This window comes from Melozone crissalis, unplaced genomic scaffold (genome assembly GCF_028551555.1).
Source record: "Melozone crissalis strain CALT ecotype California unplaced genomic scaffold, PUWL_Pcris_2 ptg000002l_1, whole genome shotgun sequence".
Lineage (NCBI taxonomy): Eukaryota > Metazoa > Chordata > Aves > Passeriformes > Passerellidae > Melozone > Melozone crissalis.
In genome coordinates this window covers 22,266,497-22,287,461 of record NW_026535780.1, presented here as the reverse complement: position 1 = coordinate 22,287,461, position 20,965 = coordinate 22,266,497, and the positions used below count along the sequence as shown (strand labels likewise).

Sequence of the window (20,965 nt, the reverse complement as noted above, 5' to 3'; positions counted from 1 at the left end):
ATGAGGATGAGGGAATGGCAGAGCTCAGCTGTTACAGACTAACCCCCATCTTGCATTCTCCATCCTCCTCTATTAAGGGGTGGGAGGTAGAAGAGTCAGGGAATGAAGGAGTGAAATTGAGTCTCAGGGGGAAAAGGGGCATAGGGAATACATGTTGTTTGGATTCTTAGCAATAAGTGAAATTAATTGCCCCAAGTCAAGTTTGTTTTGCTCATACTGGTAATTGATCTCCCCCTCTACCCTGACCCATCCCACTCTCTCCTCCACTGCTGTTGAGGAAGGGGGGTGAGAACAGCTGGGTAAGCATCTAGCAGCTGGCTGAGGTCAACCCAGTACAAGAATATGCCAAGTCAAAATATTTTGTCCTATCAAAATCTTTGTTTACCTTTTTATCACTCCAAAGCACTATCACCATAATACTTATCTCATGCTGATCTAGCCTTTACACTGTCGTCTTCTATGTATTCACAGACATGCCAGGTATATCAACAAAAGAAGATGCCATTCCATAGAAAATAAATACCACAATTTTAGATATCCAAGTCTATTTTTCATAGTATCTATTAAAATGGAGTATTGCATCCAGCACAGGTTGGACATGGGCATACCAGAATGAGTTTGCTGGAAACAAAGTGGCTGTGAGGTTGGAGCACATGAGCTCTGTTTTAAGAGAAACAGAGACAACTGAAGTCTTTCAGTCTGGAGAAGGCCAGAGAAGAATCCTACTGCTGTCTACTGCAACCTACTGGGAGGGTACAGAGAAGACCTGCTCTTGCTTTGACCAGGATGTTGAACTCCTGGAAAACACCTCCAAACAACTCTTCCAATCTAAATTAAACTACAAATCTGAAAATTTTATTAAATATGCATCAAAATAGGACAATAAGTCGATGTACTTATGATTTTCAATCTAAACTTCAAAATCATTATTTTAAATATGCTTGGCTTCATTCAAGAAATGTAATTTGAGACTCCAAGTAATGACTACATCAAGCAAAAAATTCACTAGAATTCAACTTTACCTCAAACCTACAGCAAACATGGGACTCTTCTCCCATTGTAAAAACAGCATCTGTCCATGCCCATAAGGTGAAAAGCACTACAACCCACTGCACTTCTCAGTGCAATGTATTAAAAAGTGCTAAAAAGGAAAAAACCTCTCTGAGCAACCTGTTCCTGTGCTTCACCACTCTCTGAATAAAAAATTTCTTCTTAACATCTAAACTAAACCTGATCTTTTAGTTTAAAACCATTGTACCTTGTCCTGTCATTATCTACCTGTACAAAACTCTCTCCCTCCTTTTTAAAAGCCTCCTTCAGGTATTGAAAGACCACAATGAAGTCTCCTCAAAGCATTTTCTTCTTCAGAATGAGCTACCAGAGCAGTCTCAGCTTATCAGATGAAATATTGGACAAAAACTCCTAGAAATTTAACTCAAGAATTGATGAGTTTGCTCTTCTTCCCACTCCCTCCCTTACCCATAAAACACCTTCCAGTCACTGGCACAAGAAATAAATCTACTGCAAGTCTTCACTACGAGCCACAGATTTACCCCTACAGTACCTCAACTTTGCACATTTACAAAGGAGACCAACAAGAATGAAACCAGTACAGGATTCTTTAGCTGGCACTATACTATACATATCCAAAAGGTAAAACAAATGAAGGCTATTAGGAAATTTCTGTCTCTCTGAGCTTGTCATTCAGCAGTTAAATGCTCAAGTCCTGCTGACATCCTGTCTGGAACTGGTACACACAGAGCTGGCTATGAAAACCTATGTCATCTCTATTGAGCCTGCATATTAAAAGACTTAATACTTTACCAAGCCAATGAAGACCCGCAGAACAGGTATTTTTCTGATCAAAAGATCAGAGCTACTGCTTTTTCATTTGCTTGATGCTTAAAATCTTTTCCATTTGAAAGTATTTTTCCCACCCATACATAACACCTTCAATTTCCAAGTCTAACTAGTCAGACTCCCATTTTTGGTATCTGAAGGCTCACAGGCACCAAACTAACCCAGAACTCAGTGATACATCCAGCACATGGAATAACAGGCCAGTAAGAAAATTTATATGAAATAACACATGCTGATATAAAAAACTGAATCCTTATCTGTGCATACATACCTTCTCACCCATGATTATGGGCAGCAAGTGGTCTAGTAAATTGAATTCTGCCACAGGGATTATAATGGTACACTTAAGAACAGTGAACGTTGTAAGTCTAGTGGGAATGTATTCCTCCAGTGATGCCACTTCTTCTGAGCTTGGCATAGTTCTACTTCCATCTGTAATATCTACAATAAATGGAGATTACATATGTTTCACTAAAATATATAAAATGTGCCCCACAGCTGATGTTTCAGAAATGCCTAAGGACTAGCAAAAATGCCAAACTTACCCTCTGCCCCTTCGTAGTTAATAATGTTATTCCACACTGTTTCTACCTAAAGCTAAATGCAATACTAACTGGATTTTCCTTCCTTGAAATCTGTATTGCTCTGAGAAATTCATCTTAACAGTCTACCATAACTTATTTCCATGCATTTTCATCCTATATAACCATTATTTTGAACTAATAAATACCAGCAGGAATGCTTTCTTCTCTAAGATTCCAAAATTAAGCTAGAGTAGAAAATGAAGTAAGCTATTCTTACTCAACACAAGGCTTATGATAAAAACAAATGGCGTTCAAACGTCTGAAATTATCTCAGAAGTACATCCAGCACTGACGGGGATATTGTGATTAATTTACCTTTATTTTACATTTTCCTCTTCAGACTCGAAAAAACTATTTGAAAGCTGCACCTTTAGAAGCACTAAATGTAGTCGGGTATAATTCTGTACTTTTGTGTATATGCAATAGGAGCAAACCTGGCTTAGCTCTGCTGTATGGTTCATACTCATGTTCCAGAGCACAAACGATCATTTTCATGATGCGGTGCACGGCGCTGCTATCCAGTCGAAGATTGAGTGGACCCACAATGAGGCTTTTTGTAGACATCTCCTGAACATTTCCAAAATCTTCACTCTTTACTGAAGAAAGGTCTTGCTGATTCCCAGAAACTACAACAAGTTTTATAAAAGTTACACACAATAACATATAATAACATTTTATCAGCTACTTCTGTTTCAAATCCTGTGATCAAAGACTTAATAAATATACAGAAAAATATAACTATGCACATATAACATACAAATATACAATGACTGGTTTAACAGGTTTTAACAAAATTATTTCTAGTAAATGCAGAGCAAACAGGACAAATTTCTGCCTTGCCTCCAAGCAAAGTAAAACTTATTAACTCTTCCATAAACTTTGTATTTCTCAAATTTGGGAGTCCTTGGAGGTGTCTAAATTTCTATGGCAGCTTAAACTCACATGTCAATGACAGCCACAGTGTTCAAAACTTTGTACAGCTTGTCACAAAGATATGTATTCCCAATAATCAAGGAAAAGATGTGCTGCAGAGACATGACAGATTTGGGCCCTTGAAAGGTTAGCTGCCATGACAAGACTGGAGGAAGCAGACTAAAAATGAAGATAAACCCTTCCTTCCATTCACATTTACCACCATTCACTGACATATGGACAACAAGAAAGAAAAATTCTTTAATTGTTATGCCTCAGACTGTTTTTTTTAAAAAGCCAACAGAGATAACAGAATAGTTTAGTAGAGTAATAAGATAGACCAAAATCACACGTTCAGTGTATACAGGCTACCCATCAGCTACCAATGAGTACAGGCTACTCATCTAGTCAGACCAACAGCATGACTGTTTCTCTAAACATACTTCATGGAAATTCTTCAGTTAAATATGCAGATTTCAGAAGTTCAAGCTTTCCTGTCACATATGACTTGTAAAAATATGGTCCTATCCCTCTAACACTTTTAGCTTGGTGAATTTCACTCTGATTTTTTTCCTAAGATCATCACTTTGACAATGTCTTCATTGCTTTGATAGAAGCACTAAACATTAAATATCTTGCTGACCATAACACAACTGAACACTGACAAAATAAGCACCAAGACTAAATGGTTCTGAGACTACAGAAGGACAGTGGAGCTGGTGACAGGCCTGGAGCACAATACTTCTGAGGAACTGAGGGCACTGGGGTTGTTTAGCCTGGAGAAAAGGAGCTGAGGGAAGACCCTATTGCTCACTACATGTACCTGGAAGGAGGTTGTAGCAAGGGCAAGAGGTCAGTCTCTTCTCCCAAGTAAGAAGCTACTGGATAAGAGGTCTCAAGTTGTACCAGGGGAGGTTTAGATTGGATATTGGGAAAAATATCACTGAAATTGGCTACAGGCACTGGCACAACCTGTCAAGGTAAGCATTGTAACCACAATCCCTGGAAGTAATCAAAAAATGTATTAATATGGCACTTGGGGACACAGTTTAGTGGTGAACATGGCAGTGCTGGGTTAACAGTTGGACTCAATAACTTAAATAGTTCTTTTCCAACCTTAACAATTCTATGATTTCAGGTTGCCCAAGAGGAACCCAGTCATTCACCCTTTGGTCTCTCTCCTTTACTGTACTCTTTTAACTGCACACATTCAAAACAGTCCTTACATTGAGGGAAGCTGAGCTTGGTGGAAAAGGAAGCAAGCATAGGGGATTTTTTTCCTTCATGTTTAAATCATACTCCATAAAACACTGTTGCTTCTAAGCAGTGGTGAGGATAAAGATCCTCAAATAAACTGTGCTGAATTTGATGCACAGCTGGCATAATGTTCTGCAGGCCTTTACAGGCTTATGCACTCAGCAGAAGAATTAGCTTTATCCTTAAAAGCCTAACAGAAGTTGACGGTGAGAGCATTTATAGCCTCTGCTTCCCTTGGTTTGTTGTTTTTCTGAGAAGAAAGAGAACAATAAAAGAAAGATAAAAGGACAGAAGGATACTTCCTTATAAAACCTACTCAAATCTTCAGCTGGAACTGAATTACAATCTTTTGAATGAATCCTGAAAGAGATTTGTTTGAAACCCAGCATACTCGCTTCTGCATTTATTTTATAGGCAGTTAACATAAATACTTTTATCCTTCCAATTCTACACAGTATTCAGTTCAGATGAACACTACCAAAGAGTGCAAAAAACCATACCATCACATAAAAAATAATAAGGCCAAAAACAATAAGGCCAGAAGTAGTAACAGCCTGCCTTTTCAAAGAGGAAAAATCAGACTTCCTTGTATATATTGTATGCATATGAATAATATACCTAAGTGACAAAATTCATCCAAACCACTTTTTGGAACGGTTCCAGTTAATTCCACCCAAATGCAAACAGAAAAGGCAGAAAACCTATTGGTTCTACAGAAGTAGGTAATCTTGAAACTTCATGGATGCATAAAGAAAACCAATTTACAACCACTGAGTTTTCAAGCTCCCTTTAAATTGTGTGTCTAATTCTAATCAACCAAAAATATCAAAATGAGTGCTGCATAATAAAGTTGCCAGCACAGTAGAGGGGTACACATTACAAACAAAAGGTAACTTCAACAGCACACTCTGCTAGCTCTGTAGGTCATGCAAATCAGTGATCAGGGAACTGACAGGCTACAAAATGTTTCAGAGAAATTGTTATGCACTGAAATACGAAGCAAAAGCAGAAAAATAAAGGAAGGGAAAGACAGACAAAATGTCTAAATAAGACTACTGTGCATGACTATCTTGCTTTCATTCAAAATACTGAAATTGATTAATGCACTTCTGTAAATGACAGATGAAACTCCTGAGGGTTAATGTTATCCAGGAGGCACTTGTGGTTTAATCAGTAATCCTATGCTTCAGGAAAGGTTAAAGGTGCAAAGAATGTGTCAAACCAAAATTGCCTTGACAGATAAAAATCTTACAATCACAGTAACTGCCTCCTATAACTTAAGTTTGGTTCGTTTTTTTTATGGTATGTGGGGTGCAGTAACGGTAACTAAAAACTGTTACACCAAAATAAGAAATAGTAGAATGCAAACTTCCATATAAAAAAGCACATTAAAAATGCAGCAGATTTAGATTGTTTTCAAAATCTTAATGTATTTATACCTTCATCTTAAATAAATATTTTGCACCTATTTGTTTACATTCTATATAACAACTCTGCATTTAACTCACAATATGGAAAAATTAGCTAGAAAATAACTAGCAGAAAGCATCACATCTGGTTTTCTGAGGGACAAAAACATTTTAAAATTTACGATTTTAAGTTCTTGACTCTAGAAAAACAACAACCATTTAAACAGTTTAAAAATTAATTATTCTATTATTTTACGCAGCCGGGTTCCTGAAATCAAAGGAACAACACTGAAATAAAAGCACACAGTAAGACTTGATAGAAAGCCAAGCTACATTTTGTGAGGTGTTTTCCTAGTGACTGATGGAGAAAATAGAAGCCAAGGCTACAAGAAATCATCCTGATAGGAAAAAAAGAGAAGCTAAGGAGGGAAAAATGTAGTCAGAAAATACAATAGTCTGACACTGAGGAAAATAAAAAAGCATTTCTGAGTTCTGAGTAATTTCTGAAAAGCATTAGTTAAAAGTCAGGAATAGATATGATCATAACATTCCTTATGCATTCAGAGAAACAAGAAAAAATACTCCACAAAATCAATTTCTCTTCATTATGCACATAGTCTGTGCATATTTAAATTTCTACACTAAGATTCAAAAGGAGATAAGGCTTACCCGAGGTTTTCAACTTCTCTACATAGGAGTTCAGTGTGCAATTAAACACTTAAATTGTTATTAAAACCAGAAGACGTCTGCAGTATATGTTTGACTTCATTGTAAATTTTCAGAGCTTCACACCACTCTCATGGTACAGAGGAAAGCCTCAGAGTCAGGAAAGAACTGTTAAATTTCCTGGTGTATGCCTCTACTGCTGAGGGCAACAGCATCATTTACTTATTTTTGTAAATGTTTCATGATGCAACTAAAAGGAAACTGGAAGTTTCTTTCCTACTCCTTTCAGACTTATTGTCCACCACGTCCAGAAAACAAAGTCAAACATTAGGAGCTGTGAATTCTCTAACACAGAAATAGAAACACAAAACACAAAAAAACCCCCTAGATGAGTTGGACTGTGTAGTAAGGACAGATAAATGTTCAGCCACAAAATAGCAAGAAGTTCCCAACAGATATCCAGAGAAATAGTATTCACAAAAATAAATACACAGATGGGCAAGAAAGTAATATTAATTTGACAATAAAACTGCAGAACAGCAGCTGTAAATGACAGTGTTCTGAGGAGTGAGGGGGAAACTATATCACAATCAGTGATAAGAATATCTGTGAAAAAATAGAAACATATTACTTGCTGATAGATTAACTCCTTTGTCCCAGGTTTTGTGACACTCACAAAAGTAGACATATTTACTTCATTAAATCTACTTCTCAGATTTAGAAAAGAATTTATTGTAATCACAAAGAACTATTTAGAATTATCCTATATCTTTGTGCACAGAGTTTAGAGTAGTATTTGCTCATCAAGTTGTTTAGATACATATATTTAAAGATAATTCTTCACACTTTCTTGCATCCTTGCATTTTTCTTCGTAGAAGAAAAACAACAGCCCTTTTCATCTTCTGTGCTAAGTATACGATCAATCTCATTCTTCAACCAGGGTTTCTCAAGATATTTTTAATGTGCAAAGTCAATAATAATAACTTTTTTAAAAAAGACATCATATTTTATTAATTCCACCACTGCTACAAAATATTTAATTTTCAGTTTAGCAACTATAAAAAATACCATTTTGATTACTTATGCAAGAAAAGAAAAATAAAAAAATAAGAATAACAACAATCAACAGCTAACCAAAATAACTAACCTCTGAAAGACATCAATGAAGATGAAAGCATTTTAATGATAATCCTGATGGTAAATCTAAGGTAAGTTAGAGGACAGTTGGTCAAGGACCATCTAGGCATGAAAAGTCTTTGTTTCTATTATTTATCAGGGTAAACAAAGGAAAAAAGGTACCTTTGCCACCGGTGCTTTCCATTGTATACAAGTAATCCATGTAGAAAGCCCCAAACCTCTGCATTCCAGCTATCTCTGTGTATGTCTCCTACCAACAAAGCAAAGCAAACAAAGAAAATGTTGTATAAGGAAAGAAACTTGAGATTACCAACTGATAGATTGGTACTAGAGAGATATATTCATGTTTGGATTTGTGCATCAACACAGGGAAAGGCTTATCAAAGCAAAGGACAGAGGTTATCACAAGAATTCACCTTTCTGATAGGTAATGTAACTTCCATTTGAGGCCACACAAATGCACATCCATAATTCCTGTGGACATGCTGACCAACTCATCAATTACATCGACTCAATTACATCGACTCAATTAGTACCTTTAATGAAGTAACTATTCTTCATTTGACCTCTTGCAGGCAACACATCAACCTCATTAAATATGCTGTAAACTTCAGCTCATTCAATTTGGCTTTGCTATTCAAGGAATATTGTGGTTTTATCTTTCAACAGTAGGAAACTTATCAAGACTTTATGCCAATGTTGGGATTCATACATAATATAATACATCACACAGCAAATTTGCTTCCAGTCTTGCCAAAAAATGGGCAAATTGTGAAAGCATTGAAGACAGACCAAGGATAGAATAAAGCTTAAAACACACTATGGGAAAAGATTGACTATAAGTACTTGTGATTTTACTAAACTCATTTTTTCATGTGATTATTTGGTATTACACTTCATCAATAGTACTAAAAAGGTGAAAATAGTTAAATTTAAATTTAAAGGAAATTGGATACATACCAAAATTGTAAATGGCTTACCTGTACAACAAACAGCACAGACATCCACCAATGAAAACAACCAGAAAGGAACACCTTGGTCATTGCAACCAATCTTCAATAATGGCAGACAACCAGGGAATAAAGCTTTACTGCACAATTTACAACAATAGAGACTAGAGGTGACTGAAAATTTGTCTCCACAAAAGGGAGAATTAGCAAAATTTTCTCTAAGTAGACGAATATAGAACGCAAGCAATAAAATTAATACTGTCCAAATCTGACAGTACTTATTAGCTTGAAGACCATAGACTACTTACTGTTTGGGTTTAAAACACATGCTGGTAAAGCTTGACTTCTGCTAGTATTCTCCCACATGTCTCTTTTCCTCTTAAAATGTTCTGTGGTTACTGCTTTTGGAAACTATGACATTAATTCAGTTTTTGGGGCAGGAGGGGAGTTTGAGGTTTCTTTTGGACATGTTTTTTCAGTTTGGCTCTTTTTTTGGCTTGGTTTTTGTGGGTGTCTGTTTTTTGACACAAACAGATTTACTTGGGTTTTTTTTTGGCCAGCTGAAAAGTAAGATTCAGTTAAATGTGTAAAAGTAAAGAGAATTCAGTCCTCTAATAGTAGACAGATCTAAATAATTAGAAGAAATCCATTAGAGAGCATTGGAAATTTTTTTATAAGAAAAATGTAACTCTCTGACCTTATGATGAGCTGCATCCAATATAAATTCTGCACGAATACTATTATTTTCTGGACTTCTGTAATCAAATAGTGAATTGGTAAGGTATGTCATTCCTTTCACGCTCAGATTTTCTCCACAATTAAAGAAGCATGCCTCCTTCATGAGGCAGTAGAAAGTTAAGCAAGAAAAGAAAAAAAAAAATCAGTCAAGTTAACAGAGTAGTTCAATTCTGTCGTAACACAAATAAGACACACACAGAGTAGTAATCCTCAATAGCATGTTTCATTCTGAATGAAGATGAAACAATGAAATTAATTTCATTCATATAACACAAGTTCCTGTCCACTCCTTCCCCATTTTCAAATGAATAAAAATTGCCTGAACCAATGAATATGATACAACTGATGATATAGAACATAATAGCTGCATTTTAACAGCAAATAACCTTAGATCATCATCACTCCAAATCTTGCCCCAATCCTCTTCTGTACACAAACTTGTCACTGCACACTCTATTTCTGGCTGCCCAATCCTTTCAGATGATGTACTCATTATCTTCAAGGCAATCAGTTATTTCCATGTATGACCTCATTGCTATATTATCATTCTTTATTCATTTAGATTTTAACATGCCTCCTCCCAGACTGCTACCCTTCTGAAATCAATACAGCTTTCCTAACAAGAGTTACTAATCCAAAAAATTTTTTGGAAGATTTTTTTTTTCAACTATCCATTCTAAATCACAGGCAGAGTCAGAACCTTTATGAAAGGACCAATCCCACAACCACAGCAATAAACAGACAACAGGCAAGTAGTGTCATCACCACTGTCATAAAGCAGATACTTTCCTAAATTCCTGGGCTAGAGAGTGGCAGAAAAATGAGTAAGAATAAAACCCCAAATGTTCCTTATTAACTAACTTAAAGGAAATTATCTCCATTGGTCAGAACATGGGGCTAATAATGCCACAGCTGTGGGTTCAATCCTTGTATGGGATATTCACTGAAGAGTTGGACTTGATGTTTTTTCTGGGTTCATTCCAAAAGAGACAATTTTATGATTCGGTGAAATTCTTTTGCTCACCCACTCACCTCAGTCTAAAAAATCAATTCTCTCAAGATTTTATACCTGACAATCTCAGTTGCCACAGACAAGGTGGCTGTCCACCCTCACATCCCCAGCCACATCTCCCTTGTCCTTAACAAGGCCAGCATAGCATTTTTACAGTTGGCTGATCCTTGCCTCCCCAGCCTCTCCTTCTGAAAAAGCCTCTGTGTATCCATAACAGCACACCAGTCATACAGTGTGTCCCACTGCATCCCTAAAATCCCAACAATGTCATACTCAGCAGCCATATCATGATATTTTCTTGTTTTCTGCTCTGCACACACGAGCACCTGAGATGGGTGTCAAGCCATGATGTGCTCACATCTATCATAATATCATAATTTCCCAGATTAGGAGATATTTGACATAAATACAGGCACTTATTTTCTTCCATATTCCTTATTTTCCTTTTTAGAATACTTTACAAGAGATCACAGAGCACTAACATCAAGTTAACAGGTCTCTTCTTGTCTATATTATTTGTTTTTATTTAAACATAGATAATAGTTGCTGTTCTCCAATACTTTAGGGCATTACCCTATCTACAAATCACCTAAAAATCATCATTATTGAATTTAGAATTTCATGCAACACTTCATTAAATAATTTTAAAGTAGCTCATAGTGATACCTGATTTTTTCTTAAACAATTGAAGATTTGCATCTGTTTAAAATACAAGAATTAATATTGTCTAACTCCTTCACTTCATACTGCTCTCAATCTTACCGAAAAGTGAGGTAAGACACTCATTCAGTATTTGTGCCACCTTTATTATCTTCACCATACAGTGTTCCCATTTTTTCCCTTCCAATCTTTGGTTGATTTAAGTACTTTCAAAGACTTTCAATTATATTTTAATTTTTTATACAAAATTACAAAGGCAACAATGGGTTACTGTCCAAAAAGATTTTTAAAAAGTCTTATATTCTGCCTCTTCTCAATCTGAGATATTTGTCTTTTCAACTCTAAGGAACAGACACTGAGCTCTGTATCACAGTAATATCCAAAAATCACAGCTGGTAACAGCAGTCTTTTCAATTTTTGCAATCAGATATTTTAATAAAGGATAACAAAATTGCTTATTGAGCAAATCAACTGATATTTCAACATACTCACGTCATCACTCCTATTCATATTCTCTTCAAAGTCTTTAATTCCCATAATTCCTTTAAGGCACATAGCTTGGCAACCAACAAAACCTATTTGGCAATCAAAAAAAAGTTCACCTTTCATAAGGACCTAGTGAGGAAAAAGAATAAAGTGATAAATTTTTAAGCCTTCTATTCCACAAGAAATAGAGAAGATGGACAAAAATGAAGCAAAATAGGCTTAGTTTATATAATTAGAGTTTCAATAAATAGCAATCACACCGGCCACCAGAAAGGAAGGTATTACTATAGTGTTCAACCACTACAACACAGAAGTTTAGAGAGTTAATATCTATGTGATTATTACAACAAACACATACAATATGACAGAATATGAAAAATCGGCAATTAAATAATTTAAAAATACTTTACCGGCAACTTCTTGGTACATGACTTTAAATGTATCAAAAAAGCCCTGTCAATGTAAAATTACCTCAACTGTTGTTCCTTCTTGTTCCCAGCATATGACTTCTTTGGATTTTACTTTCTGAGGGCTGTAATAACTACTTTCAGCTTGCATTTCAGTGAGCTACAGAACAACAGGATAAACACCTTATAAAAGTCAATATTAGTATTCAATGACAGTATGGTCATTAATACACAGAACTGATAAAGACAAAGGTAACTATGGGCAAAAATACATTAACTGTCAGAAAACAGGTGCAATTAAACAGCTGTAGCACATTATCCATATCCAGAACGCCTCATGTTCAACTTCAGTTTGAAATATGCTACAACAGAATGCTTTAAATCCACTACAGTATTTTCAGTTTGCTTATCGAAAGAGAAACTGTGTGAAAAGATGAAACAGATATAAATATCAAATAAGCTTATAAACTCCTGTAAAAATCCATTAATATTTGATTTATTTTCCCCAGAAAATAATTAAACATCATTATAGTATTGCAGACACATTTTGATTATAACCATACACATTTTTGTTTCATGTCACACCAATCAAGAGAAACATGCATTTATATTTCTTGCATGATTTTGATATAAAAATTCAAAATGGGAAAACATGCACAGGTTAAAAAGCACATAACATAGAGCCAAGAAAAACAAGTAAAAAGATGCACTCTATATTGAATATATTACATTTGGCACAAAAAAACCTCAAGTTAGTTTATGGTGAACAGTTTAAATACTTCAAATTGTAATTTTTTGAAACGAATATCTACACACTCTGTTTTCAAGACTGGATACAAACGGATGATGTTTCAATTTAAAATTGTTTAATCTGAATGTCCAAGAAAATTGGACGAAAAAAGTCACTGATCACCCTTCACCTGTGTGCAATTATTGCAGAGGAAAAGCAATTAATTGATTAAAAGAACTCAGAAATTACAAGAACAGTTTTCACCATTATTAGAAAACGGTACATTTAATTTGGCATGATTTTAGCTGGAATGATATCAACTATTCAAAATGTTAATGCAGAAACTTGACCTTATTTTTTAACCAAAATATGAACCACAAATTAATTCCATACACTCTTTGCATGCAAGCAGAACAATGAATTCTGTTTTCCTCATGTCACCATATTAGCATCATACATCACTTCACATTTCAAATCTCTAAAATGCAAAATGTTACATTTTGAGTAGTTTTTAATCACTTCCTAATATAAAATGCGTGAATTTGCAAATGAAGCATTAGGAAAACCCTCTCTAGCAAAACACATGTTCAAAGAATAAGCTCATATTATTTTTAATGAGTTTTCTTGCATGAGGAACAAGAGCACAAAATTACTACTGTATGACAGTGTAAAAGAAGATGTTGAGCCATGATAAATGAAAAATTTGGACTTTAGTGGCTTGTTCATGTTTCAAGTGGTGTCCCAGGAATATAATTAATTATATTCCCAGGAATATAATTAATGTTTCAAGCAGTGTCCCAGGAATATAATTAATGTTTCAAGCAGTGTCCCAGGAATATAATTAATGGAGGGAACAAAATTATAATATTTATTTTTAGCCTCTTTTAATGCAAGCTGAAGCAGACTGACACAAAAGAACACGACTGAACACTTGAATGCTGTTGATATCGTCAAATTTTTCAACCAAATTTTTCAGGAGGCTGAAGGCTTAAAACATCAACATCCCCACAGAATATCTACAGCTTCCAAAATCACTTGTCTCACCCTTTCAGGCAGTTTCTGAGCAGCTAAATACCCTTCTACACCACCAAACAAAAATAGCTAAATTAGGCAAAGCCCCATAAAACATTCTTGTTCACAGATGTCAAGCCAAACAGGCAGAAAAGGGACAGGGAGCTCCTGATGGTACTGGGTATAATCAGGCACATAATTTTTGTATGAGAGTTACAAAAGCCTTGCAGTTAATCTGAAAGGCTTAAAGTCATAAAAATCATGCTAAATTACTCTGTGGCAAAGTTCTGACCTTGATTTAATACATGCTTAATTGTAAAGCCAAGAGCCACTTGGTGTAGTCATGCACATAGAATTGCTTGCAAATAGCTTGAAACATTGCAAGTATTCTGCTAATTCAATACTTTAATTTCTAATTTCTGTCAATACATCTCAATATCTTAGTCAGACTCTCCATATTCCCTTCTGCAAGCTTACAAAATATTAGAAGGCCAGCAACAATTTCCAGCTGTGCTTAGAGCTTATATTAAATATTTCTCTACATATACTGTTTATAGCTCAGCCTATATGTACTATTTATCTTTTTTTCCTTCAATAAAATTTCGATCTATGGAAAATTAATTCAGCATTATCAAGTTAAATTGGTATTTTCACAAACAATAGTCCAAAAAAGGAATAGTCTCTAAAAATTCCTCTATTCCTAGCTCTAAATTAGAGGGGCTTTTATAAAGAAATATGTATTTGTAATGGAATTCTGCAGTGAACATTCACAGAATGCCTTCAGGCTTTTTTCCCATCAAAAAATATTAATCTAAGTAAATTAAGTGGTTTCTTTTGAACATGATGAAGTTCACACTCAAATTCTAAGCTCAAATAACAAAAACTACTCACGTTGCCATTATCAGTCCAGTACAATTGAAGAGGAATTTTTAGCATTCACATTTCTTGTTATTCATTAACTAAATACTCCCCTCATAATACCAACAATATTTGTCTTGAATCAAACAGTATTTGAATGCTCAGGAAATCTTTATGCACTTCCTCAATAAGCGACACAGAGAAATATTTACCTTAAAAGTCACTGTTGCCTTTGTACAGTAAAAGCCAACTGAAATAATAGGATCCTTGAGGGACTGAGACTTCTGCTGTTCTGCTGTTCCATCACCAATTCCACCAGAATCATTCTCTTCATCATCATAACTCACAATAGCAGGAACAAAAGACCAAGCCCAAGAAACCCATCCTTGTTGCTGGTCATCATCTTGATGGAAGTAAGGATCTTGACCCATGTACTGTGTAGGATATTGCATTACTGAGCTTGCTTCATCTTCTGTGCCTTTTAAAACAAAAACCAAGCTAAATTTCAGATAAACCATACTTAAAAATTTATTTATTAAATTCAAATTTAAGGTATGTGAAATTTATCTAGGACTGTATTCCACACAGCATTCACTGATACTTGGCTTATAATCATAGGAAGTCAGTACAAATTTTAAATTACTGAATATGAGTTTTCAAGCACTTCTTTGATTCATTAACATTTTTCTCCAAAAAATATTAAGGGCCCTTGCCATAGTTTTAGTACCATACATCTGCAGTGAGACCAGAATTTGCCATCTATACCACAAGTCTTCAAGACTGCTTTCATTAAAGACTTCCTAAAGCTGTAAAATTAAATCTGACTAAATAATGATATTATGATCTTATAGTTTCCAATTTTAAAATTAAATTCAAAAGTACTTCAAGTTAATCTATGCTACTACATAACTAACTACAAGTTAATCTTTGCTCAAAAAAGCTGGTACCCATCTGTGAGTCAAAAGTCAAAATGCTGGTCACCTGTGAAAATCAGCAGAGATCGCGTGCAGAACAAATTAAGAACTTCCCCAAAGATACAAGTCTAAGACTCATGATCTAAACAGGTAGGTAATGTACTGCATGTACAAAGAGCACAAATAGCTTTTATCTGGTTTCATCACCACTCTTGTGGGACTCATGAGGGCTATTAAATACTTCAGAATTACTATAGGTGGTACTGGATGCAGTACTGTTCCTGAAGGTGAACATTATGTTCAATGAATCATATAACTGAGAAGAGAAATAGCCATATTCCAATTCTATTCATGTATTTTCAACCTCAGAGATCCCATTTTTACAAGTTTCAGACCTTTTATTGCTTAGTTTAACTACTCTTTAGCCTTCTACTCTTTTTTCACTTGCATAACTGAGGAAAGAAGAATAAAAAACACTCCTGAGAATTCTCTGCACTTGCTTAAGAGGCAAGGGTATCTCCTCCCACAAAGGCAGTGCAAGCTCCCTTTCTACTCCCTTCATATAAGTCTCAAGGAGCAGATTTAAATCCAGAAACAAATCTTGAAACACAGCAAATACAGAAGAGGTGCACATAAAATCCTGGAAAAGGCCAAGAGGAAGAACTGTCAGCAGTAGAAGGAAAAAAACTGATACTGATCACGACTCAAGTAATTTAGTACAGACTGCTGTTGGCAAGCACAAAAGAAATGGTGGAACGCCTGGTAACAACTGAAAAAAAGGTGGAGCTGTACAACCTGGGTCATGCATAACATTTGGTCTACCTGGCCATAAATTTCAGCCATCATTTAGCATATCCCTTTTTAAAATACATGGAGAGAACAGTAAAATATGCCAAGTAATAGTTTGGATTATAATGTTTTTTAATATTTTGGAAAACATTAAAATAAGCACCATTTTACCCTAGCTCCTCTACCTGTATACTGTGAGACAGAAAATTGAAAGAGGAAGATGTATCCATTTTCTATCACTAAATTAGTGATACACAGCCCCTATACAATCACCAAACTTAAGAAAATATGCACATCAGCCTGATAAACAACACACAACATCCTCTAAACACTACAAACATAAATACACTGTAAATTCATTTACAACAAGGAATATATGAAGGAGTGCACGTACATGGGAAACAGAGTCTCTTTGCTTTGAACTAACTACACTAACCACTTCATTGCCTGCAAACATATTGGGTAGTGAAACATAGTGACAAAACCCCTGTTTTACTTACATGAGTTTGTTAAAGGACAAAATGTGACCCTGCATCAGGTTTCTAAAGCCATTTTTTTCTAGCCATTCATAGTTCACACTGGAAGTCTTGCTCCATAATGCAGGACAGTGATTCCAGTTAAGAAATACATTTAATGTATATTACAAGAGTGACTGCATCTCACTGCTTGCATGCTCAAATCAAGTTTGACCTTCAGAAATTTACTTTCTCTTAGAGGATTTGAGATATTTATCTGTAATAGGAGTCTGGAAACTGGTATCTCTCAACATCAATCTGGAATTAACCTAGTAGAAAATTACTCTATTGGTATTTATTTATTTATTTCTCTGTCTATGTTTTCAGCCAGGTATGGTGATCCAGCCTAGCCTGTGGCTACATGAATACAAGTGCTGGCACTAGAGGAAGAAGGAAGGAATGCATCCCTGCTGGCAATAGCATGAATTTTTCATCTCATTGAATCAGCCATGAAACTGTATGAGTGAAGCTTAGTACATGCTTCAAGGACAGAGATGTAGATGTTCATTCTCGTTTCACTAAATAATGTATACATTAAAATTCATTTTCTTATTCACAATTTGTCTGCTACAAACCAAAGAAGCTACTACAAACTCACAACTAAGACACTGGAAACAAGCATAAATGGCATGACCATTTTAGCTTGTGTGTGGCAAAATATTCTGCAGTAAAGATGCAAATGGGCTTCTAAAACTGCCTCTACATCTCTGCCTTGGCCATCCAACAATTTCCCTCTGTCTTGTGTTCTGAAGGAGACAGGTATGTCAAATACATATGATCATATAATTAAGTACAACAATGTTAGAGCACAGCACAGTTGAATAAAAGCTGTGTAGGCAATTACAGATTTCTTTTTCAATCTTATCCCTGACCCTTCTGAAACATCTTGTGCATAACAGTGCAGAGTTACATTATATTATTTTTTTTTGAGATGGCTTTCTTATGAAAAGCTAGGAAGTCAAACAGACAGTTGTTCGAAAGACTGCAAATGGGACTGACCAACAGCAATTGCAATTCAACCTTCCTGAAGGCACTCATTAATACAGAGATGACAAGATGGACGGCCAAAGATTTTACACGTATTTGGATGTAAGAACTTCAAATTTAATTCTAGATGCAAAAGTAACTGTGTACTTGTAGGAAGATGCCTTTTAACATTAATCATTGCTTAAATTACATTTGTATCACCACATCTTCACACCTTAACCAAAAGAAGCTGAGTAAAACCCACATAGCTCGGCTGACTTCTGTCCTGTTCCACAGTTAAAGCTTCCTTCCAGTCTTCTCATCCCAGTTACTGTGTCCACAATCCTTATATTTTTTTCACCTGAAAGTCACTGCTTACCCACCCCAGCTGTTCTCATATTAACTCATGATTTCTCTCTTCTTTCTGTGTCTTTCCTGTATTCAAATAGCCCTAACTGCCTTACTGACTCCAGGAATGCAGCCACAAAATTCAAGCAACTCTAAATACATTGTCATTCTCCATGGCATAAACACTTAGCCAAATTTGGGGAAAACTTCCTTCTAACAAAAGCAAGATATTCCATGATACAGAGACAACCCTCTGTCTGAAAGCAGGGGCAATGCAGTGCTTCAGAGAAAACTTCCTGACACTTTGTCCTGTAAATAGTACAAATCATTGGTTAGATACAGAAAGTTACTAAAATACACACTGATGATTTTTCTAAAACTTGTATGCTTTTAAAGTCTCAGCAGAATATTAAGCCAATATTTGCAGAATATTAATTCCTTCTAATCATGTATTTTGTGTAATGAACTCATGTTTGCAATGCAGAGTTTCTAGTGCAGAAAACCCATATTCAGAGACAATAAGAGAGAACTATTTACAGATATCTTATTTGTTTTCTCATTTATACACAGCAGTAATATGACAGAGGATTCTACATCTGAAATAAGAGTGAAACAGTTATCTGTGCCAAACAACAGTGAAGGCCATATTCGGAAAAAAATTTCCACTGCTGTCATTTACCCATCATGCACCTATTTCTCTGAAACCAGAGAAGACAGCAAAGACAGCAACACAGAATTTTTAAAAAAACTACAGTCTCCTAATGCAAATTAAAATGGTATATTTCTTCAACAGAACATAATTAATTTATTCGTTTATGCATAGCTTTTAACTGCTGTAATATTATAAATTTAAGCCTAGCTTAAGAGAGTTATGTCACCTTCAAATGAAATTCCAAGAATTTTCTAGGTGAGGTAAATTTCTCTTCCTATTTCCCCAGATTCAAATGCAACCTTGGAAAGATAACCACAACTTTTGTCTTGAGGAGATTTAAATAAAAACACAAATCTCTAAATAAATTCAGAGAATTGCAGAATAGGCTGGGTTGGAAGGGACCCACAAGGACCAACTCCAGGCCCTGCACAGAATCACCCCAAGAGTCACCCCATGTGCCTGAGAAGCAGCAGATGGGAAGCAATCACACAAAGATGAAGAACATTCACCCCTCATGAGTGCAATGCTCCTGAAGAGATCCTGTTGCACTAAGTTACCACAAAAGATCACACAGAAGAAGGAACACATGTTATATGAAAATAAAAAGTTGAGACCAGACAAGGTAAAAGGACAGAACTATGGGAAACAGTGCAAAGTAATACTTCCTTGCTTAGGACAAGTTCTGATACATCTACTCTCAATGACCATTTTCAAAGAAATTAAGAAGCACACCTTGGCTTTTCTCTTATGTAGCTCAAGTGTGGCTGCTGCCAGTTTCAGACTTGCTTATGGAAAGGTGCCTTAATGCATGATATACTGACAGACAAATCCGAAGTACCCTACAGTGTCACAACTCTCAAAATGGTCTTCTTAGATCATATTTAACCTCAGTTAATTAAGACCATCAGAATTATAGAACAAAACATTAAGCATGTGAAAGCACTGCATCCTTACCCAGTACAATGCCTCTAGCAAACTGCAAGACTATCAAGATACTTGGCAATAACTAGACTTGGGTATTTACATTTGCAAAAAGCAAAGAAATGAATGTTTTTAACATTTCTTCTTACAAATTAAAAACTGTACTCACCTGTGATATTTCCCAACATATCTTTAGTGTGGCAAATCAACTCTTCACCTTCCCCATCTTTGAAGTTGCCTATTTCTCCGTAATACAGAGCAATCCCAAGCTGCATTATACGTATAAACATAGGAAGCTGCTGATCAGAGATTGAAAGTTTCAGACTTTCAACTAATGTGTGAATCTGTAACATGAAAAGAGAACAAAAACAAATAATAACAAAGCTCTGACATCAGTAAAGCCGAGTTTTAAACCATATACATCTCTGTATTCATTTGGTATGGGCATTTTATTTCCAAAAATGAGATGTGCAATACAACAGAAGGCAAAGGGCTGCAAACAAAGCCTCCCAAAAACATTCACTTGGGTTGCCACACGAGAGATCTTCAGCTGAAAGATTAAGTGTAACATGTTTTACACACACAAATATTTATGTATTTGTGTTTTAAAGTTATTCCTGAAGAACTTTCTCAAATCTAAGTGATGTTAGAGTATTTAATAAATGCTCTTACAATGCTCTAATTTTATTTTCATTAAAGAGTTTCTTTAAAATCTCTGCATGCTCTAGATAACCTAGATATCTAGGTAGTATATCTAGATAAACTCTAGATATACTGGTTTTAAAATACAAGGTCCTTCATTTTGACTCTTTCCCACTCCAAAGTAATGGGGACAAGAATTGATTCCAACTGCAGTGCAGAAAACTGGCTCCTCTGAATATTCCATTTCAAATATGCAGTTAAGACATCTTTCACTAAATGAAAGAAAGCTTTGCAAAGACTAAAATTAACGGCATGAAAACTTATCCTTCTTTTAAAATTTTAGCTGTTAAACAGCTAAATACTTCAAAATATTTTGAATATGTGATCATTCTATAACATCAAAGTCAAACAAGATAAGAAAGGTACCTTTCATTAAGTAAGAGCTGCATAAAATTATTGTACCAAAACTACTGTCCAACATTAGACATATATTCAACTCCAGATCCAATTTCTACATGTTGCAGGCAAAAATAATGGAAA

At 35.3% G+C, this 20,965-nt stretch overlaps 1 protein-coding gene across 3 annotated transcripts in view; it reads right to left on the bottom strand.

Annotated features, from left to right (window-relative positions):
• VPS13B (vacuolar protein sorting 13 homolog B) overlaps positions 1 to 20,965 on the bottom strand; it is a 433,545-nt gene that overhangs the window by 360,986 nt on the left and 51,594 nt on the right. For all 3 annotated transcript variants that reach the window (XM_054270120.1, XM_054270137.1, XM_054270129.1), the window contains exons 7-14: positions 19,953 to 20,127; positions 14,891 to 15,156; positions 12,144 to 12,239; positions 11,679 to 11,801; positions 9,474 to 9,611; positions 7,989 to 8,076; positions 2,879 to 3,070; positions 2,132 to 2,301 (exon numbers count right to left, since the gene is read on the bottom strand). In XM_054270120.1, the coding sequence (XP_054126095.1) occupies positions 2,132 to 2,301; positions 2,879 to 3,070; positions 7,989 to 8,076; positions 9,474 to 9,611; positions 11,679 to 11,801; positions 12,144 to 12,239; positions 14,891 to 15,156; positions 19,953 to 20,127 (1,248 nt within the window). The remainder of the gene's footprint in view (positions 1 to 2,131; positions 2,302 to 2,878; positions 3,071 to 7,988; positions 8,077 to 9,473; positions 9,612 to 11,678; positions 11,802 to 12,143; positions 12,240 to 14,890; positions 15,157 to 19,952; positions 20,128 to 20,965) is intronic.